Raw genomic sequence first — 25,202 nt, forward strand, 5'->3', positions numbered from 1 at the left:
GACATAAAGCAACATCCCAGTTTGCTCCAGCAGAGACAAAGCCGGAGTCTCCAGAGACCACTGCATCCAGACTACCGTATCAGTGGTCCCAGTAACTCTGTAAGCATGCCACACATCCTTCTCCTTGGAGGGATTTCTCAGGCTGCCTTTGCTTGGCAGTTTCAGATCCAGCGGGGACTGAGAAACACAGCCCAGATCAACCACTTCCACTGTCTGCAGCCTTTAGAATTGCCAAGGTCAGCAGCCAAACCTGATGCCCCAGCTGCCTGTACAGACCCCATGTGAACCCAGCACCTCAAAAGGCACCACAACATAAGGAAACAAACAGAGCAAGACCTGGGTCTGTTCCTTCCTCTGACAATGATCTTTACAAATCACGTCAACTCTGCTCCTCCCTGCTCCAAAGCTGATTTCAACAGGGCTGTTGTGAGCAGAGACCCTCTCCTTGAGTGTCTGCAGCCACAGTGAGCCTTGAACTCACCCAGCAGCTCCACTGAAGGCAGGAACACCAGCTCCGTGCATATATTGCAGCGCTTCAGCACTGGGGAGCAGTGCCCTTCTACAACTGTCCTAGGCTGGCAGGGAGAGAGCTTCTGGCCAGGACAGGACATGCTCCGTTCTGTAGCAGACGGCACAGTTTCAGAAAGACCCCAATCCTGAACCACTAACATCAGCTTTTCAGAACGTAACCCTCAAAACAGGATTGATTTACTAGAAATAAAGGAGCGGGCAGTTAACAGAAATATTCCATTGTAGTGTGCTGTAACTAAGAACTCATGCAACTTAATTGCAGCGAGATTGCTTTTACATGGAAAAATGGAGTATTCTCTTCTAAGTAAGGCTGGTCTGCTGTCTTCTGCTGTTTAAAAACATCAAAACTGACAGCTTTGTACGAAGTTTAACTCCCGAGTTTCCTCTGCCTGAGAATTCTCCTTGAGACAATCTCCAGCCACTTTTAGTCCAGACTCTGTGAGCACCTTAAGCATGAGCAGCTAACACAGAGAAGGCTGAATCTTGCTCAGCAGATGACAAGGCCCAAGAGATGGCCTAGGAAACACAGGAGTCATCAGAGAAAGAAGATAGGCAGAGATGTGGGAGGAATTAATTTAGGGCGAGCATCTGCTCCCAGAACAGCACCAGACAGGTGAGGCCTTGCTTTTTATTGCTACGAGCATCTGCGTCGGAGTACTAATTCCCAGCAGGGCTGTCAGCCCCACCTTCGCATTTGCTCAGATAAACCCATCCGTTTTCTTACCTCTATAATTTTATGAATATTTTCTAATCCCACGGAGAATGCTGCCTACACAGAGATGGATGTACACATCTGCTACTGATTTATTGTCTCCACAGATGCCTGGGGAGAGGAAAGTGTTGTAAGCATTTTGGGGAAGGCTGGGTGCCACCTCTAAGCCTCTTTTACTCCCCAGCACATGGAGAAAGCACCAGCGGCCCTGAACACAGAGCTGTGCAGAGTGAAATGGTGACAAACAAATGTCCAGTTAAGCCTTAAGACAAGTGTCCTGACTATGTTTAACCACGTTTCCAGGTTACCAACATCCAGTGAATCTTCGCAGTGACAAGCATCACTTAGGATCATCTGCTGGCCCTTCTGCCAGCTTACTACAAACTGATGCAGGCTCCTCCTCCCTCCTTGCTTCCACTTCCTTGCTGGAGGGGCAATTTCCTCACTCTGCCTTTGGGAATCATCTGCTACAGCTCTGCACTTATCTCTGCCTCTCATTTTCCTTCCTGAATTGCTCCAGCCATAACTCTACCAGTATCACCTTGGAGAAACAAGGGCAAGGTGATGCCCTGCCCCTGCTAGTGCCAGCAAGCCCTTCTGCACTGAGTGAGCCTCGGCCAGCTGGAGAGGAAGAGGGAAAATGATAGCTTGTCCTTTCCCCTACCTGCTGCAGAAAACAGGACAGAAGATGCCAAGAACTCTGTTATTTTTGTCTGCAGATCAAATACTGCCAGATCAGTCCCAAGAGACATAAAAGGTTTTCCACTACTTTGAAATTAATCTTTGCCTTCCAAGAGTGACTGAATGAATGGTCCCAGCATGGTGTGTCCAGAATCACTCTGGAAGTTGGGGGAGCTTACATAGCCTCTTTATTGTGAGCGCAAACATAAGACACCAGGGGCTTAAATGAGCTTTAAACTTTGCAGGATTCAAAGAACATCTATGCCTTGTCTTAAAGGCCTTTCAAGGTTTCTTCATGCTCACAGGAGGAAGAACTTCTTGTAAGGGTGCACTCAGCACCTTATTCTCTTGTCTGGTGACCTGGAAATATCCATCAGCTTTAATCACCCCAAGAAGTTTGAAGCATTAGCTAAATTCAGGTCAAGCCGCCAGCCAGAGCATCCTTGGCAACAGCACAAGGGCTACCTTGCTCTTCCCTGCAGCACCCACATGGGTCTCATGGAGCTGTATATCATCAGCACACTGCCCTCCATGACCACTGCCATGTAGGAGTGCTCAGGGCACCACTAATTATTAAATCTGTAAAACAGTCATAGGGAAAAGCATAGCTTACAGTGTTGCGGCAGAACTGTGCACAGCAGCCATCAAAGCAGCATGGCTTAAGGATAGTAAAACACCCTTTCCAGAACCACTTGTTCATGGGCACAAGGTCCATCGTGAAGGAACTGGTGCAGATCAGAGGTAGGTGCCAAGGAATGTTTAACACTTTGCAGAAAGGGTAACTCAGCTGCACCATGGGATGGTGAGGAAGAAACCAGGTCTGTTCTGCTCATGCTCTGACCACCCTCACTGCCTGCAGCAGGATTGCTCTGGGTTGCCCCTGACATGACACCTTGGGGAACCTACTTCAGGAATAAATATTTGATTCAGTTTCACAGGGGTGACACGATGTGATGGTGTAAGACTGGCAGGGATCAGAACAGGGATGCACAGAGCCAAGCAGAAGCAGCTGCTGGTCTGTCTCAGCAGCACTGTCCCCAGAACTTGATAGGGATAGGCTTCCTGGAATTTCCATCTTAAAAAGGGGGTCAATCCAGACAGAGAACACAAAGTCACCAGGGCGCCGGTACCTGCAAACCAATGCAGCTGGGCTGCTTTCTGGCCACCCCCCTCTATTGGCATCCCTGTAAATAATGTTTAATGCATCTCCCAGTGGGCCTGACCCCTTGCCTTCTGCAGAGGACCAGATGCGCTGCGTATCAATGGAGATGCTTAGCAATTTCAACTTTAAAAATATGATAGAATCAGTGATGCTCAAAATGTACTTGTTAATGGCACCAGTTTGCCATTTCATTTTACTTTAATGCAAACCATCTGCTCTGCACAGGCAGCAGCCACAGGCTGAAGCTCTGCTGGCCTCTTATCTCTACCATGGAAAGTGTCTCTAAGCTGCCACAGAGGATGCACCACTGTTTATCCATGCATGCCATGAGGTATGGGCTCAACCTGGCCCCAGTGGCTGCCATGGCCAAAGGCTCTGCAGGAACCTCAGTGCTGTCTGTTTTCTCTCCACCAGGAAGAGTAGAGGCAGTAACTGCTGAGGTCACACAAGGAGCAGGAGGTGGGACTGGGCTCTGATACTGTCTTGGCCTCACTACTGAGATGAGGGAGGGGAGGGCAGGCTGCTGAGGGCACAGATTGCATTCCTGATGGCTGTTCACAGACCCAAGAGATCCCAGCAGAAGGTGTGCTGTCCCATCAGAAAGAAGGGGAAAGCCACGCATCCTGACACCCTCCACAAATGATGAAAGCAGGTCACTGCAGGTTGTGCCACCCAGCATCTTTAATCTGGATCCCACAATGACACCCATAAGAGCTCCTGTCCTGTGCACTGATTTCAGTGCTGGTCTAGCTTGGGTACAGGGCACGGCAAAGGGGTCCGGATAATGCGATTTCCCAGGTCTGTCCAACAGCTCACTACTGTTTTTCAAGGCTCAGGTAGCGAGGCACAGGCTTGGCGTGGGGGTAGGACATCACCTCAAGAGTCATTATCGCAGTGCTGACCCTGGCCAAGGGGAGGGGAGGAACAGAAGGAAGGGTTCTGAAAGGGACTGGATGGCGTTCCCAACTTCCCTTTTAGCTTTGTGATTCCAGAAAGCTCTGTTCATTTAAAAAAAAAAAAAAAAGGAAGGGGGGGTGGAGGTGGTGGGGGTGTGAAAAGGGGGGGAAAAAAAGTAAGAAAAATATAAAGAAAATTGAGAGGAGACCACCTCCCCTCCTACTCACAGGCTGAGGTACTCCCTGGGCAGCCCTCACTGTCCATCGTCCATCCATCACTACCGAAAATAAATACAAGTTTAGAGCAAAACCCATTAGAAAATAAAGTGCATCTGGAGTTGAAAAACTTCTGGAAAAGGGGATTTTTTTCCTCTTTTTTTTTCTTACAAAAAATATCCTTTAAAAAAAAAAAAGAAAAAAAGAAAGGGAGCAAGGGGACAGAGCATGTGGCTCTCGGCATAGGGTCTACAGGGCTGTCCCGTTAGGGAGAGGGATCTTAAATCCACTCTTCAGGAGGGCGAGGCAGATGCATAGACCCAGCAGGCCAGCGAGGAGCACCCCCCCCACAGCCTTGAGGCACGAAGTCCTGCTGCGGGTGAAGGTGCCAGGCCCCATGATGCTCAGCAGGGCCGTGCTCACAGTTAGTGTGTACAGGATGGAGACTCCTGTGTTGAGGGCCACAATCTTCCCAAACTTAGCGAAAGGGGCAATGATGCAGAAGAACAGCGGGACGGTGGCAATCACTGTGGTGACGGCGCTCGAGACAATTGCCACACCCACGTGACGGACCGCTTCAACTGTCCTCCACTGGCGGCAGGCTGTGGGGTCCTGGCAGAAGGGACAGCAGTGTTAAGGGGGAGTGGGGACAAGAACACGGGGCTGCGCTAATATTTTGGCCTTTGAGAGGGTGGCTTAGCTCATAGGGTCCTGATCCAGGACAAAGATGCTGTGGGAGTGCAGATCGGACAGTCCATGCAGTCTCTGAGCACGCTGGGCAAACAGTGAGGTTAAAACCCAGCAGAGGCAAAGTCTGCTGGATTTTGTGGCGCCTTTCAGCCACATCAGCCAGAGGCACTGCATGCAGACACTATACCTGGGGTCAGAGATCCTCAAGCTTTTGCGGCGTCCATCTTCTCAGAGAGGCAAAAGATGTTAACAAGGCCCGAGGGCCAGCACAGCACAGCTATTTGCGGAGGTTACGGAACGAGGGTAGGGCCATTCCAGCACAAGATTGCCTTCACCGGGACGTGGAAAGGGGTGCTTTAGACAAAGCCGTGGCCCGTAAGAAAGGGACAGCCATGTGGGTTAGACCTTCAGCTGGGTTTACCATGCTCAGGTACACAAGCTCACACCACTCTGAGCAGTCAGCTAGATGAGCAGCAAGCATCCCAGGCGTGCTGTGAGGGTGGCAAGACACATCCCCCCCTTGCCCATCATGCCTTAGGTCCTGCATCACAGCTGAGTGGCACAGAGGGCATGAGGGGAACAGATGCCAAGCTATAGGAGGAAAAAAGCTCACCTCTGCCTGGTGTAGTGGCAGGTTTTCCCCTGCCAGCAGGTAGCCCTCCACCAAGTGCACACAGTAATCGACAGAGGAGCCAACGAGGATGGAGAGCGAAATGGCTTCCACGGCTCCCATTTCCCAGCCAGACCAGTACATGATGGTCACCACCAAGCAGACCACCCCTGTGTGAAGAGGGTCACATTAGGCAAATCTAAAGGACTCTGCTGCAAGTCAGCCATTGAGGAGTTTGGGGTCATACCCTGCAGGTCTTCACTCTAGCCAGCCTGAAACTTGTACATGCTCCCCACTCCTGCCCAGAGGCAAACACTTCCCTCACCTTCCCTTGCCACAGGAACCATTCAGTAAAGTAGAGACCTGCTGAGGACAGTAAAGCACCTAGCTAAATGTTAGGCAAACTGACAGATGGATGCCAATCCAGACTAATGCTTGCTAAATGAATCCAAGCCTGCCAAGTATGCATCTGTGCACACGTGCACTGCAGGAAAGAGGGGCTTTTTTTTTTTTTTTTGCTTGCTGGAGTTACACACAGGCTGAGCTCATGATACACATGAGCACTCTTTCTTAAAGGCAAGAGTGATGTTTTTTGAGAGTCATGTGTGGGAGACTAAGTGGTTTTAAAATGATAGATTTGATTTTTAAACTGAGAAGTTTAGCAACACACTTAGACCACGATATCGTCAAATCACCAGCCAGGGAGAGGGAACTATTTACAAATTTGCTTCAAATACTAACAAAACTGCTAAAATATTCAGCTTTTAAAGTCTCCCACTGCTTGGAAACAGCAGCCGTGGTGCAGATTCCTTGGGAAGCAGTGCAATTGTTATTCAGAGCATGTGGGACTTAATCACATTATTATACGTAACAGGCAAGGATGGCATTTGTGTAGCTAAAACCCTGATTTAAACAAATAGAAGGGATTGTGTAGATAAAACACACTGGGAATTAGAAACACAAATCTACTTTCCCAATGAGGTTCCTGTGCATTTGTTCAGAGTTTCTCCCATTCACCTAGGTATATCAGGACTGGCTCCTAGAAAGCCAGAAGAGTTTACATAGAGTAAGAGCAATTCAGTTCAGATCACTAGATACCACAATCCACCAAATTCAGACAATGGAAAAGCTTGACACACTGGAATTGGCATTTTTACCTAAAATGCTGAGCAGCACTGGCAGCAGGAGGAGGATGTGAGTGGTGAACACCGCCACTGCAGCCACACAAATAACCAGCGAGAGGACGAGACCATACAGGGCACTCTGCACTCCTGGAAGAAAAGAGCCAGCTGATTTGACTCCTGGAAGGTGACAGCTGGGATGAGAAAGGCACCGTGACCCTGCTGACAACAAGGCAGGCAGGCACACACTGTGGGAGATGGGAAGGGGAGGATGGAAGTGGAAAGCGGGCAATCAACTTCTTGCCTCTCACATCAGCAGGGCAGAGATCCTTCTCTATTTCCCTGCCCAGGATTCTGACAGTATACACTGCTTGATGCAGAAACAGGCCTTAGGAGTTTGCACAGCAACGGTAAGGGACTGAAGGCAGAACACCTCTTCACAACACACCCTGTCCCATCTGATGGGCCTGTATCAGAGAGCATGGGCTCCTCAGGGAGAGAAACATGGCAGTCACTTGCCTATAATCTCCATGAAGATCTGCTTCCAGTGCTCACAGGTCTGGAAACCGTGCCGGAGAGCTGAGCCCTCGGGGAAGAGCTGGAGTTGCTGCTGCAGGAATGTCTCCCATTTCAGGTAGTCAGCATAAGTCTGGAAGGAAGATTTCCCTTTGTAGGTCGTCTGTAACAAGATGAACATGTTATTGTTGTGTCCTGCTCCTTGAGGCAGGGTACGCATGGCATGGGAAGAGACAGAATGAGCCAGCTGGAGCTGCATCACCAGGCAGAACTGGCAATGGCAGATGGGCAAATCTGCCACCAGCTCTTTGCCTGAGCTCTCACGGTAAGAGCAAATTGTGGCATAAGCAGCCATTTCTAGCAACCTGTGAGAGCGAGCATCTGCCTGCAACATGGCACAGACACTAGCAAACACTAAATTATAGCTGCAAGTGCAAATGGCCAGTGCAGAAAGAGCAGAGCTAAACCCCCAGAAGTCACAAGAAGAGACTGTCACAAGGATAGATGGCGATGCCACGTGCTCACCGATTCAAATGCCATGGAGATCCACTGCACCTTCCCATCCTTCACCCCCACTGCCCCATGAGAGAGCTGTCCAGGCAGCAGGTTTGGCTCAGGGATGTTCTTGCACTCAGGGTGCAACATCTGCAGAAAGGAGGAGATGCTGTAACCTGGAGAGAAAGAAAGAGCACGGGATGGACAACAGGACAGGGAAAGGAAGCATAGTGGAGCAAGGGGACGTGGGTGGGGAAACCAACCCAAAAAACCAAGAGAAAGTTGCAGGCCCCATTTGTCAGCAGCTGCTTCCCCTTGCAACTCTTGACTTGCCAAAACCCTTGAGGTCTCAGCACCAGAGCCCTCAGCTGCTGCTAGCTTGAAAGGGCACTCTGTGCCAATAGCACTAGACAGGACACTACCACCACTGTTTGTTTGTCCCCAGCTGTCAGGAAGCAGTACAAACAGCAAGTGCAGAGAAGCTGTCTGCCTCGCCTGGCAGGGATTTTCTCCAGGCAAGAGATTGGCTTTTGGCCTGAAGCCTTCCAAGACTCAGCTCTACAACCCTGTGACCTCTGAAGTTGGAAAGAGACAGTCTGTCACCGGTTAGGTATGTGAAGCCACAGGGGCAGTGAGTAGCCCCATCATAATGAGATCAGGTGTGATCTGCTGGTTATTCAGGAGCTACTAAGAAGATATTTACTTGTCCAAAGATCCTAAGTGTATCATAAGCAATATCCATAACTGGAAAAAACAGATACAATTCCATTCTTATCTTTCCTGGATTAAATCCCAAAGAATATGCCCAGTGTCTTTGGAGTTAAAGAGACCATTTCTTTCCCATCTCCCAGAAAGCATGACTAGGGGCACGTTCTAGAAGGGTAAAGCTGCCTTGGGAAGAAAGGGAGGTTGCAAGAAGCAGCCACCCTTTCTGGTTTGCTGTTGAGGACCCCAACTCAATCACAGACTGCTGCAAGCAGAGCTGCAGAACAGGAGCCTGATGTTCCTGTCACACTCACTGTGTATTTCTCATCCCCAAAACGTTGGCACAACCCATGGAAGCATGAGGTGAATGGCCCACGGAGATGGGTGCTGTGACTTAAGCCAGGTGGCAACGAGCAGAGCTGTACTGCAGCCAGGTTGGGAGAGCTGACTGCTGAGAAACACCTCTCCTCCCAGCACTGCCTGCATCTATCATTGACTGGTACCTCCCTCCCCTTTCCCTGCTCCATCAAGCTGAGCTCTGAAAGTTTAAAAGCCCTCAGCAGTCACGCTCCTCAGGCTGGAGGGTGAGAACCAGTCTCCACCCAGGGACCCAGGATCTCCCCAAGGACTCTGTGGGTGGCATCAGTCCTACCTACCAGAGGGCAGGCACTGAGCCCCTCCTGGCTTCACCAGCTCAGTGTTGCTGGCAATGGCTTTGCAGAGGCGGCACAGGTTGCCAATCTCTTTGAAGAGGTCAAAGCTGTCATCATAGATAACGCTGCCCTTTCACAAGGAGATACAACAATAAGAGCACCACACGTGAGGCATACACACAGCAACCGGCACAAGGCAGAAGCTAAGCTCTCTCCCCAGGAAGAAGCCACATGTCCCTCCTACCCCCAAAAAAAGGAAGAAAAAAAAGCCAGGCAGCATGACAGAAGCACTGATAAATGAATAGCCACCATGCTGTGCCCAAAAACATCAGGGTCTGCCCAAGGAGCAGCTCTGAATCCCTAGCAGTGCCCAGCATGACACTCCAGCTTTCTGCCCACTCCACTGCCTGTATTTCACACTGCCCCCTCCAGAGGAAACAGGCAAAGGCTGGTTCTGCACAGAGCCCCCAAATCAGAAGCCAGGACAGCAGAAAGCTGAAGTGCATTTACCAAGTGACTAGAGCTAAGCATAATTTTTCTGGGGAAAGGCTGTGAATGTCTCAAGGTATCAGACCCGGGAGGTAAGCTGTTCCTGGAACAGTCACATTGAATAACCTTTCCCTGGAGTAATTGGTTTGCATTTTTTCATGTTAATATCTCATAACAAGATAAACAATTATAGAAAAATATCAGTTCCCTGGATCTTGCATTTGTAGTGAGATTTTCACACTGAGCTCAAGATGGGTTTGCTTCTAAAATCCTCAAGAAAGCCAGATTTATACTCAAAATTAGAAAGTTGGATATTACACTCAGAAAGGGATTTTCTGAAAAGTCTGAAGTGATTTTAGTAAGGGCTTCCTGATTTCCATTATTTTTGACTTTGCTAAACCAGAAATCTACTTTTGGCTCGTCACAATGCTAACATCTCTGCTACTCCATCTGTCTAGACTGCTGGGCCACACTGCCTAGGTTGTGGGGATTAATTAAACACCATTCAGGGAGACTGTCCTTCACTCATCAGCCCCAAGCATGCTAGTCCAGCATGTCAGAATGCGTGTACCATGTCCCCGATGACGTGGTTGTCCGGGCGTCTCGTGCGATTAACACCTCTGATCCCAAACACTACAAACACCATGGCTCCTGTGTCCACCAGTGGCCGCACCGCTGGCTTCCCACAGCCTGTGTTCATGCAAGGATTAAATCCAGAAGTGGCTGACAGCTTTGCTTTGGGTGCTGCTGTCAAACACAGAAGAAAGGTTGGTTACATCAGAAGGTAGCAGCAAAAAAACCAACCAACCAAACATCTTACTCTCTGGACCTGACAGCCAAACGCGGCTGAACAGGTCCTCATCAGCTTACCTTTCTCACTGGGAACATAGAGGATGCCTTTGGTGGGTCCGTCTGGGCTAGAGCTGAGAAGACAGCCAGGAGGTGCTACGCACACTCGGCCATGGTAAGGGGGCTTGTGCGACTGGGCAAAATACAGTTTCCTGTAGAGCAAGGAGAGTTTGTTATGGGGGACCAGAGGTAGTAAAGACGGTGGGCCCAAAGCATTACATGGAAACAGACATTCTCAGGGACAGAAGGAAAGGAAAAGGCGAGCAACTCCAGACCTGGATCCCTAGCTATTGCATATTTTGTGCTTCCTGTTCAGCCCAAGAGTTCAGGTGGGTAAGGGCAAGACCAAGATCACCAATGTCTTTTTGCCACCCAAAGAAGCCCCCAGTCACAGTCCTGCACGCATCAAGCCTTTGGCACGTTAATGATACTATGGGCCTGCAAATAGCTTTGCCAAGATAGGGCACATTTGCAGCAAAGCAAGTCCTAGGGCCACGGATGTCACCAGCTGAGGGCAGGACTGGCACTGGGCATTAGGCATCCTGTATCAGCCACACAGCTGTGCTGGTTTTGCTGCCTGGCCCCAAGTGGGGTTTGGAAGCTTACCGTGTTCGCTGCTGCTCCTTGGCGGCCACGTAGAAACTGAAGTCGAACTTCCAGCCTCTCTTGGTGTCACAGGACAAGGTGGTCATCATCCACTTCCTGGGGCTCGTCTGCTTAAGCAGCCCTACTGTGGACACACAAGCTGTCAGCTTCCTGGTGAAGTTACCGAAAGGCACTCTATACACCTAAGCAATGGATTAATGAAAACAGACACTTAACTCCACAGGGTTGCAGCCTGTTGCACATTAGCATCACACACTCCCCTCCTCCCTGAGCACCGGCACAGCCACACAGAACGAGCACTGCAGGCGCAAGCCCAGCCAGCCCCCAGCCTGCCTTCTTCCCAGGGTCAGCCAGCGTGTGATGGAGCCCCTCACCACCCCCCTGCTCTGTGGCCTAGGCTGAACGGTGGCTGCTCTGTCCAGGGTGAAGGACATCGGAAAGCGAGTCCATCCGGGGGGGGGTGTGTCCAGTGTGGCCTGTGCACAAGCAGTGTGGCCTGCTCGCCTGTCTGTGGCTGGGCAGGAGGTGGCAGTGGGAATCCAGCCATCTCAGCAGCAGTTTCTACTAGGATGAGCACAGCCGATGACACCAGGCCTCATCTGATCTCTACTGACACCCACACTTCTGCTCCCACTGCTGACAGTCACATCACAACAGCAATGAGTAAGTATTGTGGCACTCCGAGGCATAATCTTTAACGATGCCAGGCACAACGCCCTCTGTGTTAGCTACCTTACTGAACTGTTCTGCAAGTTTCACCCTGAGCTACCTAGGACCCCATGGAGAGACAGGAGGAGGCTCTTGTGCTCACCTGTTGAGTGCTGCACTCTTGATAGAGGGGTCCAACATCCCTGGACTGACTCACCTGGAATGAAGGCACCTCCCCGTCTCCTGGTGACACCATCTGCCAGGGGGCAGGGACACTGGCATTGAGCGAGAATCTGTAGATGGCTGGCCTTCCTTTGCTTCTGGACTTGGAGATATAGACAGTCCCCTGGAGATCTGAAAAAAAACAGAGGACATGAGGGCTAGTGGGACTTCTCAATCAGGAAATCCTACAGATAGGGGCAGCAGCAAAGAAGGGTTCTTCCGGTCTGCTGTCTCCCCTGGGGCAGCAGGGATCGCCTCTGTCTTCCAGCAGCACAGCACACCTTTCAAAGGTTTTCACAAATATATCCTGAGCTGCAGTAATTCCCGATGGCTTACTGATTCATGTCATCTCAGGACCTGGCCCGATAACTCTTTCATCCTCAAAATCCCCTGCAAAGCAGGCTGCATTTACTCTTCTCATGGCCTGCCAACCAGGTTGTGACACAGGACTGGGATGCAAGAGCTCTGAGCTCCTAGCCTGTACACAGACCAGAGAGATCTGTCACCTGACTGTACTGTCACCTGGGTCACAGGACCATGTCCTACAGAGCAGTAGGCATTCAGGGGAAAGGGGATTGCCCCTTACATCCAACACCAAACCACAGTTCAGCGGAGCAGGGTCCAAAGAGAATTTATCCCCATCACCTATTCAGAGATCTTACGACAAATTTTTAACCGAGTGGATCCTCGGGCCCTGGCCCCAAATGCGGTCAGAGTCATCATGCCCCACTTACCTTGCTGCCCTGTATCACTTATGCTCCCTTTGCTTCCCCAAGGTGACCCTGAGCCCCTCTTCTTTTTTTCCAAGGAGGTTCGGATGTTGTTCTGCAAACTGTGGGGCTTTTCCTGAAACAAACCTGTCCCACAAGGTTAGTCAGGAAGGAAAAAGCCAGTGGGCTGACAAGAGACCTACCAGCCCTGTGCACACCATGGACCCTGCTACTGAACATCAAACCCTAGGCAGGGAAGAACCACAGACCCCTAGCCAGTCACTGGCATGTGACCAGCACTTATGAGTAAAAGTAGTCAGTTTTCACAGACTATAAAAGAATTGCTCCAGCAGAAACACTCAGGCAGTTCCTGGCTAAAGCAGGAAATACTTTTCAAAATACTCCACTCCTACAGGCAACTCAACCACCCCACTCCCAATGCACGCCTCACTTCGATGGGGTCCATCCAATGTCCAAGGAGATACCTGAACAATGTCGGCCTCCACCTCATCTTTCAGCTCCTCTGGCCCAGAGCTTAGGCCAGGCTGTACCCACTGTGGTCTGGGGACCAGTGCTCTCACCTGAGCAGGTAATGCAGGAGATGCCTTCAGCACTCAGGTTGTATTTCAGGTCTAACAGCACCTGGATGTTAGTGTCTGGCCGGAACAAGACTGGAGCACGGCTGGCTGGCTGGAGGCGGCTAGCAAAGAATATGGACAGGAGCAAAACAAGGAGAAAGAGCCCTGCAAGGAGAAGCCCAGGTAAGTGTGTGTAACCCTAGATGCATCCCACGCTTACAACATAGACAGCAGAGGTGTAGCAGAGAGATGGTATTTTCAACAGGAAAAAGGAACAGCCCCTGATGCACGCTGGCAGCTGAGCTTACTTGTAATGAGCCCCATGCCTGGAAAACCCCATCAGACTTGCCATTTCAGATCTGAGCAAAAGGAGAGGGATGAAAAAGTCTCAGAGTTCCTCACGACTGTTCTGAGGATGCTCTTCCACAGAGTTGGAAGCCATCCACTATATCCCTTTTCTCAATCTCTTGTCACTAATAATCAAGGCTTGGGGACTCACTGAGATGCTGTCAAACCCTCTAAAAATCCATGGGGAAGGAAAACTGCCCTCTTTACTTACCCACAATCACCCATCTGCTCTTCACTGCAGACCACAGCACCCAGTGTTCCAGCAGCTCCTGCAGATGAATTATCAAGTGACCCCGGTTGCTCTTCTCTGCAGGAAGCTGCAGATTTTCTGGCATCACAGATACCAAGGGGACATCCCCCATTTCCAGGGAGACTAGAAAGAGAGAAATCAAAGGCAGTCTCAGTGCTCAGCATCACGAGTGTCTCCCATAGCTTTCTGCTCTCCTTTACAACATTGTCTGCAAGTTGCTGTACAACTCACTCAAGCTAAAGAGATGGAGTAAGACCCAGGTGGAGGCAGTGACTTCCCAGGATGTCATAGGAAGCATCTTTGTCAAATCACTGACATGTGACAGCTACACTTCTAAATCCATAGCTCAGTCCAAAGCTTATGCTTCAGGCTATTCTTTCTCTGCCAAATCCCACTAAGATTGCCCATAATGTCACAGGGACACTGCATGCTTCTCAGGCCAAGCAAAATTTGTCCCTGTCCCACTAAGTATGCCTTAGAGCTAATTACAGACAGCTGACCTCTTCCTGACTGCAGCCTGGCTCCCATCTGATCTCTTTTCTCCAGCTCACGGCAGCCTAGGGAAAGAAGAGGGGTCAAAGTGTGCCTGGCACGCTGTGCAGCTGCCCCACAAACCGTGCTTGGACACCAACTGGAACAAGCTGCTTTGTTTCTTCACAAGTTACCTGATGCCCAGGGGCCCCTGGAGAAAAGCCTCCTGCTGTTCGCTCAAGGGAAGGGAAGGAGCTATTTCCATACATTACCATCGCATGTGGCTCTGGCATACTAAGGAGGCAGCTCTTGCAGCAGTGCCAAAGCTTAGTTGCCTGCCTATCAAAGGCAGCTCAGAGCCTGCTCTGCAGGGAGGGGGCCTGCGCACTGCTGTGGGATTGATGGGCTCTCAGCCATCGATCCCTTTGCCTCCAGCTCCAGTCTGCTGCTAGGCCGGAAAGCTACGTGCTGCCCAGACCACTTCCGTTGGGGGGTTTTAAAAGGAAGAGATCCCAGCAAGTTTTAAAAGCCAAGTACAACAGAGCATGACCCTGTAAGCACCCCTTGTCTTCAATCAGGCTAGAAGGATTATCTCCTGCTAACAACAGATAGGGAATTTCTGGGCTCTTTTTCTAGATTGCTTATGTGGTCTCATGCAACTCACTGCCCTCTTCTTGCCATGATGGAGCAGATGCTCTGAGGAGGTGATGCTGGAGAATAACAAAGCGTTCTCTCGCTTACTTCCCAAACTCAGTGCTCTGAATGGCAGGGAAGAGGGGAAAACACTTTACTCGAAGGCGAGCTGTCCTGGTGCTATGGATTAGGTATTTCATGGCTAAATCCATGTCACAATCAGAGATTCCAGCCAGAAAGTACAATCCAGGTCAGACCCAAGAGGATTAGCAAAGTAATTAGAGAGCATGTATCAACACCCACTGAAGATCTCAAAGCAACTTACAACCGTGAGTGAGTTCAGACTCCTACAACCTCCTGTAACAGCACCATCTCCAGATTAAAAATAGGGAAACCGAGGCACAGACCAGTGGCAGGGACAGGATGAACAGGGCAGTGTGGTCCCCCTGAAGGCCCTACACAGCAAGGCACATACCGGGCTCCTCCTCCACACTGAGCAGTGGGATGTCATCATCAAGATAGGGAAGCGTCTCTCTGCCTGCTCTGGAGGTGACCTCTGAGGCAATGAAGAGATCTTCAGCCAGGTGCAAGGCACTCTTTTTGGTGCACTTCTGACTACAGCTGGATCAGAGCAGGGAAGGAGACAAAGGCATAAGTTTTAAGCCACATACCCTGCAAAGTGTTACCAGTGGGCTCCTGCAGTGACAAGGACAGCAGGAACAGTCTGCTCCAATTACTTGGAAAGACAACAGGCACTGCCATGAGCAATTTCCATTGCTAAGTGCTGAGAGGTCAGGGGCTGAGCTGCTATGGCAGAGCAGTAGCAGGCTGGGCTGGATGCACAGAGCAGGGCTGAGCCACGAACACTGGGTGCTGAGTGGTGGGAGTTTTCAGCAGTTCATCTCCCTGCTAATGAATTAAATCAGGCCAGGTCATCTGCACTGCTAAAGAGCAAGGGAAGGGGAAACGTGCTGACTTCCAAGTACAAATCTACATGCCCTGCTTGTGCTCACAGGCAGAAGCAACGTTGATCTGTGTGCCTTGCAGGGCTTGTGTCTCCACAGCTTGAGGATTCAGCTGTGCAGCAAGTGCAGGTTCAGCTCTGAGCCACGCAAATGGCTCCGATACTCCATGGGATTCAACATCTGGCTCCTGGGAGACACCTGTGTGTACACCGGGGGAATGAGACTGAGACCTGGCCCTTCAAACTGGAATAGCAGGAGTTAAGTTTCCTTTTGTTAGAGGGAATGGCAAAGCCAAGCTGAGGGGGATGAGGATAACTGAGAGGATAGGGCAGGGATTTCCATGCTGCCTCAGCCATGAGTTCCGCAACAACTTCCCACCCACAACAAGGAGGCTCCAGGGCTCACCTGGTTTGGCAGGAGCTCTCTAGTGGGGACACATAAAGAGTCCATATTCCAAGAGCAGCTGGCATGGTGAAGAGCACAGCTACCCAGCAGCAGGACACAATCAGCGACATGAAGAGTCCAAAGTCATGCACGGCTGGGATCTACAGGAAGAGAGAGAACATGGACTTAGGATCAACTGGGGCAGGAGGCCTGGAGAGGCACCAGATACCTTTTTCCAGCCTGGAGGAACCTGAGAATAGCACATGCTGACCTCAGTCATGGTAGTCAGCAAACCTGGTAGGTGAAGAGCTGAGCTGGAACCTGACAGCCACTGGATCATGTTTAATCTGTGGCATGGGAAATATTGCCTTGCATGCTGATACAGGGAGAGTGTCCACTGCCTTAGAGCAGGTAAGGGACAGCTCTCTAGGGCAAGCAAATCCAGCATGTCCCTGTGCTGGAGGAGAGGACAGAAGGAGGTGCTGACAGCTTCCCTCTCTATTAGGCCCTCTGGCAGAAAGAGAAAGCCCCAAATCCCAAAGCTGCAGTGTACCTGAGAGAAGATGTTGGCAGCATATGCTGCAGCCGTGGTCAAGGAAGTGAAGAAGGTGGCCTTCCCTGCTGTCTGGATGGTGTGGATCATGCGCAGTCGCAGGTCCTTGAGGTGGGTTGCTTGGCGATAGGTATTGATGAAAACAAAGACATCATCAACCCCTGGGAAAAGAGGGGCGATATTTTGATACAGTGTTCACTGTAGGGACATATGCTAAAAATCTAATTTCCCTTCAACACCTGACCTGCAAATATTTCACTTACAGGTAATAGAGGGAAAGGGCTTGAAAATTCAATCTGCATTTGCCACCATCACCTTTCTTTCTCCTGCAGGCAGGAGTTATGGCAAGGCAGCACAGGCAGGTTTTGAGCAAGGATATGCTTACCAATCCCCACAATGACAAAGGCAGCCACACCGTTGAGTATACCCAGGTACTGGATCCCAAATACGATGTGGTACAGGAACAGAGCCACCAGGCAGCTTAGCCCAATACTGGCAATGCCAAAGAATGACAGGAACACTACAGGAGGAAAGAAACATGGAAAAGAATAGTACCACTGGCCACCCCCTGGGAGAACAGACATCTCACACCCGCTCTATTGGGACACTGGTTCCCAGGAGTGTGTTGGTGACAGAGAATAGCTCAAGGCTGCCGGAGTACCGCCTGCAGACTCCTTCCCCTGAGGCGCATCCACGAAATATCAGCTTTACAACAGCATTAGTAAGATGGGAATTTGCATCTTATTCCTATTCTCCTGTGAGCCTTCCCCCCACCCAGCCCACAAATCTCTGCTCTGGAGAACCAGACCTTCTGCATGCTGCTGTTCCAGAAAGCCAGGCTGGTGTCAGGGCATCAGAGCCTCGCCTGGGGCTTGCGCCGAAACAGGCAATCATGGCCCATTTGGATTTGTGTGAGAGCAGAGCAACCACGACTACAGCCTACCTGAGCAGGAGGTAAGGATGTAGACCAAGACAGCTATGCAGCTGCTGCTGATGAAGGCCAGCAACATGTCGTTGTTGAAAGTCCTCCTGACTTCATAGTCAAACAAATCTGTTCCTCCATACAGCACCTGGACTTTGCTAGAGTGGTAAAATATGAAGGAAGGAAAAGGAGTTAGGCATAGTTGAGTGTAAAGGGAGCAGAGCCAGCAAACTTAAAAGCACAATGTCTCCCCACAGAACCAAAGGAGATCACTGCTCTAATAAACTTGGCAGTTCTCTGAGGAAACAGCTCAGAGTGGTGAGAGCAGGTTGAACGAGGTTGCTGCTAGAGGTGAAGTTCATACAAGGGAGAAAAATAAAAGAGCAAGTCTAATATTTTTTTAAATTCTTCCACTGCATGGTGGGCCTTTGGCACTAATAGACAGCTTCTGAAGCCTCCAAAGCCAATTCCATTTGGAATCCTAATCATTGCTTATTATATTAAGCACAAAGGTAATAACCAGCAGATGCAGGCAGAGCGAGAGCTTATCAGAAACCATATGATTTACCAGCTTCTGGTTCTGGAAGCAGGCTCTGAGCGGAAGTAATCCAAGATAATTTAACCAGGAGTACAATAACACTGCACCGTGGGAGGCTATCAGGACCCTGAGCTTCAGAACTGAGCCTTGGCCCCAATTCCCTTTGGGCTTCCAATAACGGCAGCCCACTCTGCCAGCCCATTGCTGAGAACCCTCTGTGGCTGCCGGCTTTCAGGGCTGACAAGGGCTGCCGGCAGTCGCTCTGCTTTTGAAGATCAGTATCCCTTCGTTCCGGGAGCTATTGAAATTCACTGGAGCGCTGGAAACTGAGCAGGTACACTGACACTGGGACTCACTGCCGTCCCTCAGCTACACGGATACCCAGCTACTCTTTTAGCTCTATTTTACCATCTCCCTTCTCACAAGCACTGAGCAAAGCTCTATTCCACCACAGTCATACAGACCTGGTGGTGAAAGAAGACTGCATTTCCTGAAACTCATCCTGCCCTGAAACTCCCTTCCCCATATCTCTATACAAAGAGCAAACACTTCTGAAAGGAGTTACACTGGCATGAGAAAAATCAGAATCGGATCCACAAGTTGATGCCTTGAGTAAGAATCATTTCATCCCCCGCATCAGACCAGCTGGGGCCAAATTCAGACCAGGAAGGCAGAGAAGCAGCTCTGTTGGAGTCCATGGAATTGGACTTGTGAGATGGAAGCAAACAGGTCCAATGCCAGAGAGGGGCTGAGTAGAAAGGCAGGCACTGGATTCAGTCTTTGGCTCCCTTTCATTGCTTCTATTGATGTCTCTGGCATGTTGCTGCAGTAGGAAGTGGCATTAAAGGGAAGCATATGAGTGGTTTTCTGCCATATGCTCCCCACCCTCACGCACAGCACCATGGCTGAGCTGAACTTCAAAGGAGATGGTTTTCCTCCTTCGTCTGGAGCATTACGCCACGGCCACTGTATGAGACTGACCCACAGTCCGAACTGGCACGCCAAGCCTTCTGTCCCAGTGCCTCCCCGGCGAGGCTGAATGCTGCCTGGCTCAGAGCAGAGCAGGCACGTCTGTCCTGCGTAAACCTTAAGGCAGAGCCTGAACACGCCAAAGGGCCTATTCCATCCACTCCTTCAGTGCAACAGAAAGCACCAGCCCCTCCAGCCTCTGCCCTTCCCTGCTCGCACCCACTCCCAGCAAGGCACCTGCCCTGTCTGCATGCCCCCTCACCTTGTGGACTGCTTGGCCAGCATGGCCACATAGGTGATGACAAAGTTCTGGAACTTGCGGCGCTGCTCCTCCCAGCGGTCCTCCACTGAGTAGTAGTTTGGCAGTGGTGCCCCAAAGAGGATTTCGCTCCGCAGCAGGGAGCTCTTCATGTTCTCAGCAGACAAGCCCTCATCCACATACCAGTAGAATTCAGGGTGGGTCATGGCCAGCTCCAGGGACCCTGCAGGAGAAAGCAGGACCACATTTGTTAGGTCCTGCCTAGTTGATGTGGCAAGGCACAGGGTCTAGTCTGACAAAGGGAAACTGTTGCCACCCCACAGAGAGCAAGGAGGGCTGGGAAAGCTGGACCGTCAGACTCACATTCCACTTCTGCTTTGTGACTCTGCTTGCGATGTTGCCTACATGCAGTTCCCCATCAGGGATGCATTTTCCACCGACTGATCTGAACCGCAGCTCCCCCAAGCAGCAGTGCACTCAGCATCCCTATCAATTTGCTCCATCACAATGGGAAGCACATGAGCTAAACAAAGCCCATGGGAAGATAAGGGGTCCTGGCTCCACTGAGAACTGGTACCTCTGCCAATTGATGGTGTGAGGGATGCAGAGATGGAGGTACTCAGCTAGTTTTGAATAAGAGACATTGCCTGTCTATCCCAAAAATCCAAGTTCCCTTGAGTTCACACCAGAAAGACCCAGAAACTATGCTCTTTCTTGTTTTAGTAGCAGAACTGTTACTCACACTGGAACAGATGGAGTTAATTCTTTGCCTGCTCCTTGTATGGCTCCTGGACAGCTGTCACCTGCAGCCTGTGCTCAGGAAACAGATGGAGGCTTCATCCCACAGCCACATCACACCCACAGGCTCCTCATGATTCACCTCCTTTTTACCATCCAGAGCCTCTGCTCTACTAGAGGAACACAGTACGGGGTACGGAGCTGGGAACAGGAGGCATGGCCCTCCTCCTCTCCTTATAGGAGCCTTTCCACCTGTGACTCACAAGCTGCTTTCCAAGCTCCAGAACAGCCCACAGACCTTTCATCTGCTCTATAGCGCAGGGAATCTCATCCCGATTGTCTATCCAAGACCTGACATTCCTCTAGTTAACCATAGTAATTTACAGGGGACATCTGTACAATGCAGGGCTCCCCTCATTTGTCCTTCTTGCTGGCCTGTTGGGGCCTGCATGACCCGTGACTGGAGTTATATGGGCTTTGCTGAAAGGGTTGAAAAGGGGCCCTAGCACAGAAAAGATGATTCCTCAAGGCACGACATCGCAGTATCTTCCTCTCTGCACAAGGCGGTCAGCCTTCTCAGCTTCACACCCGTCAGTGACTGCCTGAATTTGCAGGAGATGCTTGCCTTAAACATGCAGCCCTCGCCCACAGCCCTCAGCCTACCTTGGATATCAGCAAGGTCTTGTCCCATGCCATCATAGTAGATCTTCCCTCCTCTCTCAGTGGGGAAGAAGTAGGTCATAAGAGAGCTGGGAGGGGAGCAGTAGGAGTAGGAACCCAGAGGCAGGTCCTTCAGGACCTCATGGGGCTTCCAGCAGAACTCCCGGAAGCGAGGGTGGTCCATGATCTTGCGCTCAACCTCATGGATGGTAACCAGGCGCTCAGTGGTGAAGATGTTGTTTTCAGAGTCCCCCCGAGCCAGAAAAATGAGCTCAATGCGCCAGTGGGCATGTGTCTGTGTGTTGGTGCTGATGTAAGTGCCGGAGTAGTCCCAGCGTGGGGCACCCCTCCCGATTCGGGAAGTCCGGTTTCCAGGGTTCAGGTGGGCATGGGGCTTGGGGGAGCTCATCCTGCCCTCCAAGGTGCTGCGCTTGACCCGTGCGCCAACCCTGAGACGGGAAGCATTGAGATGAAGCTGCTGGAGCTGCTCAAAGATGAGCCTCTGCAGGGTTTCAGAGGTAAAGTCAGCCAAGTCCCGGCGGTTCCTCCCCCATGACCCAAACTGGGACTTGAGGGCCAAGGCCAGTGCATCAAAGCGCTGAGAGGACTCGTGGTTGCGAATCTCAAAAGCATTGTAGGAGATGTCAATATCCAGGGCTGGGTAGTGGAGGAACATGACAACAGCAAGCACAGCAGGGATGGCACAGCCCAGGAAAAGGATGAAGCCAGCGCAGTACGGGTTGGTAAATACCCAGCCAACAATATTCCAGAAGCCAGACACGGGCAGTGTGACACGCAGTGGCCTGACTCTGCATGGGCTTTTCCCACACAACAGAGCACCCTCTCGCCTCTTCCGGGAGCTGAAGGCTACCTCTTCATCTTCCTCATCTAGCCAGGCGTCCTGTAACAAGGGGTCATCCTCTGTGTCCATGTCCAGCACCTGCGCAAAGGGATAGGAAAAAAGCAGTCAGTAAGGCCCAGCAATGTGTCACTGGGCACAGCCATGAATCCACAGCGGCTGCCGAAGGGTCTCAGCAGCAGAGCCAGGGAGGGAGGCACACTCCAGCTCTCTCAGCCCTGCACACTCAGCAGCAAAGCATGACCCCTCTCAAACCCCGCAGATTTGCTACAGCCACTGAAAGAACAGGCTCACCATGGGATATCCCACACCCTGCCTGGCACAGAGGGAGAATTTCAAACTACTGCCAGAGCACTGAGGTCTGGGGCCGGAGAGGGCTCTGCATGGCTCCGGGAACACCAGGCATGGAGATGGCAGGGAATTCACAGTATGCTGCTCAGACTGCAGCAGCAGGAACATTTAACTAGCTAATCTGGTTGTCAAGGCCAGGAACAGTTCATGGCACCAGATGAAAAATGCAAGGGACCCTATTTTCCTTTCCTTACACACGGCAAGAGATTTTTCACCAGCTATTGATAGCTGTGTTTATCTTTCCCACAAAGTGTGCATGTGCACACACAACCAGAAGCACATGCACCCACACCTGCAGATGCACATGTATGCACACGCTTGCACATACCAGCCCCCATGGAGAACTCACTGTGACCCTCCTCTAGTCCCTGAAGGGCTCTCCACCACCAGCATGGGAAGGGAAAGGGCTGAACAACCCTACTTTCCTTCCACCCTTGTGGGACATTGTTTATGGAGTAGGTTTTCCTTGTTCTTCTGGAACAGCCAGGAAGCAAAAGCAGTTACTGTCCCCAAGGGAACCAGAAGGAGGAAACTCTCCCTGGCCAGCCCACGCTTGTGCAGGAAAGGAAGGGAGACTCCCTGGGAGGTGCTCTCCTTTGCACAGGTCTGCCAGCACACATAGGTCCTTAGATTTTCCCACGTGCCCCTCCCAAGCCAGGAAGCCCCAGGTGGTGGTCCCCAACAGCAAATCCCAGAAAGCCCAGACCCTGTAAGCATCACTCCCATTCCCAGCAGCCATGCCAGCAGCCCCTGCTCGCTGCATGAATGAAGAGATTCAGTTTGTTACTTGACCCTGACAGTTGCAAGCAATTTACACACAGGCCAGAAGCAATTTACCAGGTTTGCTACTACTAACTAGGGTTTCTATTTCAGCAGGACTTAGATCATCATGAAGATGAATTGCCAGCACCCCTTAACTCTAGGTCCTCAGAAGACCTCAAGATGCTGGAACTTGGACCAAGAGGAAAAGCAAAGTGGCAGAAACGCTCCTTGGCAGAAGAGGGATGTGCAAAGGAGCAAGGGCCACAGCAGTCTCCCTGGCTCTGGTCAGCCTGGGTGATGCCTGTGGCTTTGCTCACAGGGGGTTCACAGATGCTACAGCAGCTCCCATGGGACTCACTTTGGTCTGGATAGCATGTGTGCTAGGCTGGGCAGAGCACTTCCAGCACTGCAGACCCTGTGGAGAACAGGCAACCTCTGAGCTCCAGGCCCCCTGCTCCTGCCCACACTGAGAAAAGCACAAACGTTGATCAGTGGCCTTAATCTGCAGCTGACAGTCTCAAAACATCCCACCCTTCCTGCCAGTGGGAGTGCAGGGCCTCTCCCAGTCCCTTACCGTGGCTGGGTTCATGCAGCTGGCTCACACACCTCAGCCAGGCTGTACAGCGCTGTGTGGGAGGGCACGTAAGCGTACGCTGAATCCACCTCCTGCTCTGCAATCCCACAGTACAAAAACAGATGGGCACCATTGATGGCAGATGGGCACAGTCTCTCTTCTGCCAGATGCCTCACCCTCAGGAGGCTAAGAAATGGGGTGAGGAGAGGGTGGCTCACAAAACTGCTGTGTTGTTTCCCCCCTTCACGTGTAGGGCTGTTAGCAAGAAGAAAGCACAGAGGGGTCTTTTCAAGTCTCTGGAAAGGTTAGGAGAAATCTAGCTGCTTTTAGGCTCCATTAAAATTTTTTTAATATTCAGGATGCAAAATCGTAAGCAGCCAGGGAACATCTGAAAGTTTCCCTGAACAGCCATGCATCACTGTGTGCGCCTCAGGCATGGGAGCAAAGCCAAGAGCATATGAGCAATGCTGCCCATGGCAGCTACTGGCCTGCAGGTGCTCCTCCACCCAGCTTCATGGGATGCACACCCACGTGCTCTTGTGTTGTTGCTTAGAGCGCCTTACTTGCCCCACGACAGGCAAGAGGCCTTCCCATGTCCCTCAATCTGCATATAATCCTCTTCCAGCTGCTCCTGACTGCAGTCCCGCCTTCTCTCCCACACTCCATGCTGCTCCCAAACTTTCCCCACAGAGCAGCCGTAACTCCATCAATGCTGACAAAACAGTGGAGGGCAGTGACATCCTCCTATGTGTCCAAAGCCCGCTGACATGCTAGCCCCCCCAAACACAGCACTGTTGCCAGCCCCAGCTCACAGGTTGCCCCACACTGCTCGCCTCTGCAGACAGGCAAGCTCAGCACACGCAAGCCCTTGGCCAGTGACACCCACCTATCACTCAGCCGACAAGTACTGTCATCCTTCTGCCTCTAAGAGACAATCAAGCTACAACTTCAGCTCATGTTAGCAGTGCAGACTGGTGCTGCATGAATGCAGGTGCAAAGCTCACCCATCCCACCTGTACAAGTTGGTGTGTGCATGCAGCTACCTCCGCTCCACCCGGCTGCCCCTTCTCCCACCGGCCCGGGCTCTCCTTCGACAGAACAGAGTTACTGCAAGACCTGATCAGCATGTGTATTCTCTCTTCAGAATGAGAGGTAAAGACCCATAATAATTTCCCATTTATTGAGCTGCTGAGAAGGAGGGAAAAGATTCTAGTCCTGAAACAGAATGGCCTGCACGTGCCAAGAAAGGGAAATGAGAGAGACTGAGATAGTAATAAGCCAGCAGAAAAAGGATCATACCAACTTCTTTTTTTAACCAAGCACTAAATCCTCAACTCAAGGGATCAGATGTCAGGCATCTCCCTCTGGCTCTTCCATCCACTCTCACGGTGACTGCAAAACCCACCTTATAACAGGTGGACACCCGCAATGCATGAAGGCCAGTGCATGCTGCCCTCTGAAGACTGGTACAAATTCTGATGCTGGTGTAATCCCCAGCACAGCAAGTGCTGGAAAAGCCCCAAGATTATACGCACTCATGTGAGAACTGAGTCAGGGAAGAATCAGGACTTGGTCCAGGCAGAAAGGCAAGGGCAGGGAGGGAGGCACCTGGGCTGTCCACGCGGGGTAAGCGTGTGCATGCATCCTGCCCTAGTTCCGCCACAGCTCTGAACTCCCTTCAAAAGAGTTTGCCACATAATTCAGCTGCAAAGCCAGACAGCTCACTTAGCATTGCCCCTGGGACTCGTCTGGCTTTACCGCCTTCATCAGATCCTGCCTGGGTCAGGATGAAAGCTTATCCAATCCGAAACATGGCAAACTCAATTGGCGGGGGAGATAAACCCTAAAATCAGCCAGAAGGGGAGTGAAATGCATT

General features: G+C 51.1%; 1 protein-coding gene across 6 annotated transcripts in view; it reads right to left on the minus strand.

The window, feature by feature from the left end:
- Positions 1-25,202, minus strand: part of DISP3 (dispatched RND transporter family member 3) — a 162,310-nt gene that overhangs the window by 54,596 nt on the left and 82,512 nt on the right. For 4 of the 6 annotated variants that reach the window (XM_055799168.1, XM_055799169.1, XM_027787971.2 and 1 more), the window contains 20 exons: positions 20,784-21,720; positions 19,386-19,605; positions 17,638-17,774; positions 17,080-17,214; positions 16,695-16,855; positions 16,163-16,302; positions 15,268-15,413; positions 13,650-13,811; positions 13,094-13,255; positions 12,537-12,659; positions 11,798-11,934; positions 10,933-11,114; positions 10,348-10,478; positions 10,049-10,224; positions 8,992-9,118; positions 7,661-7,806; positions 7,139-7,298; positions 6,656-6,769; positions 5,502-5,668; positions 4,211-4,810 (listed from right to left, as the gene is read on the minus strand). In XM_055799168.1, the coding sequence (XP_055655143.1) occupies positions 4,448-4,810; positions 5,502-5,668; positions 6,656-6,769; positions 7,139-7,298; positions 7,661-7,806; positions 8,992-9,118; positions 10,049-10,224; positions 10,348-10,478; positions 10,933-11,114; positions 11,798-11,934; positions 12,537-12,659; positions 13,094-13,255; positions 13,650-13,811; positions 15,268-15,413; positions 16,163-16,302; positions 16,695-16,855; positions 17,080-17,214; positions 17,638-17,774; positions 19,386-19,605; positions 20,784-21,720 (4,026 nt within the window). In that variant the 3' untranslated portion in view covers positions 4,211-4,447. The remainder of the gene's footprint in view (positions 1-4,210; positions 4,811-5,501; positions 5,669-6,655; positions 6,770-7,138; positions 7,299-7,660; positions 7,807-8,991; positions 9,119-10,048; positions 10,225-10,347; positions 10,479-10,932; positions 11,115-11,797; positions 11,935-12,536; positions 12,660-13,093; positions 13,256-13,649; positions 13,812-15,267; positions 15,414-16,162; positions 16,303-16,694; positions 16,856-17,079; positions 17,215-17,637; positions 17,775-19,385; positions 19,606-20,783; positions 21,721-25,202) is intronic. The other 2 variants (XM_055799171.1, XM_027787967.2) reach the window with 2 other exon arrangements.

Source organism: Falco peregrinus, chromosome 3 (assembly GCF_023634155.1).
Source record: "Falco peregrinus isolate bFalPer1 chromosome 3, bFalPer1.pri, whole genome shotgun sequence".
In the NCBI taxonomy this organism is placed as follows: Eukaryota; Metazoa; Chordata; class Aves; order Falconiformes; family Falconidae; genus Falco; species Falco peregrinus.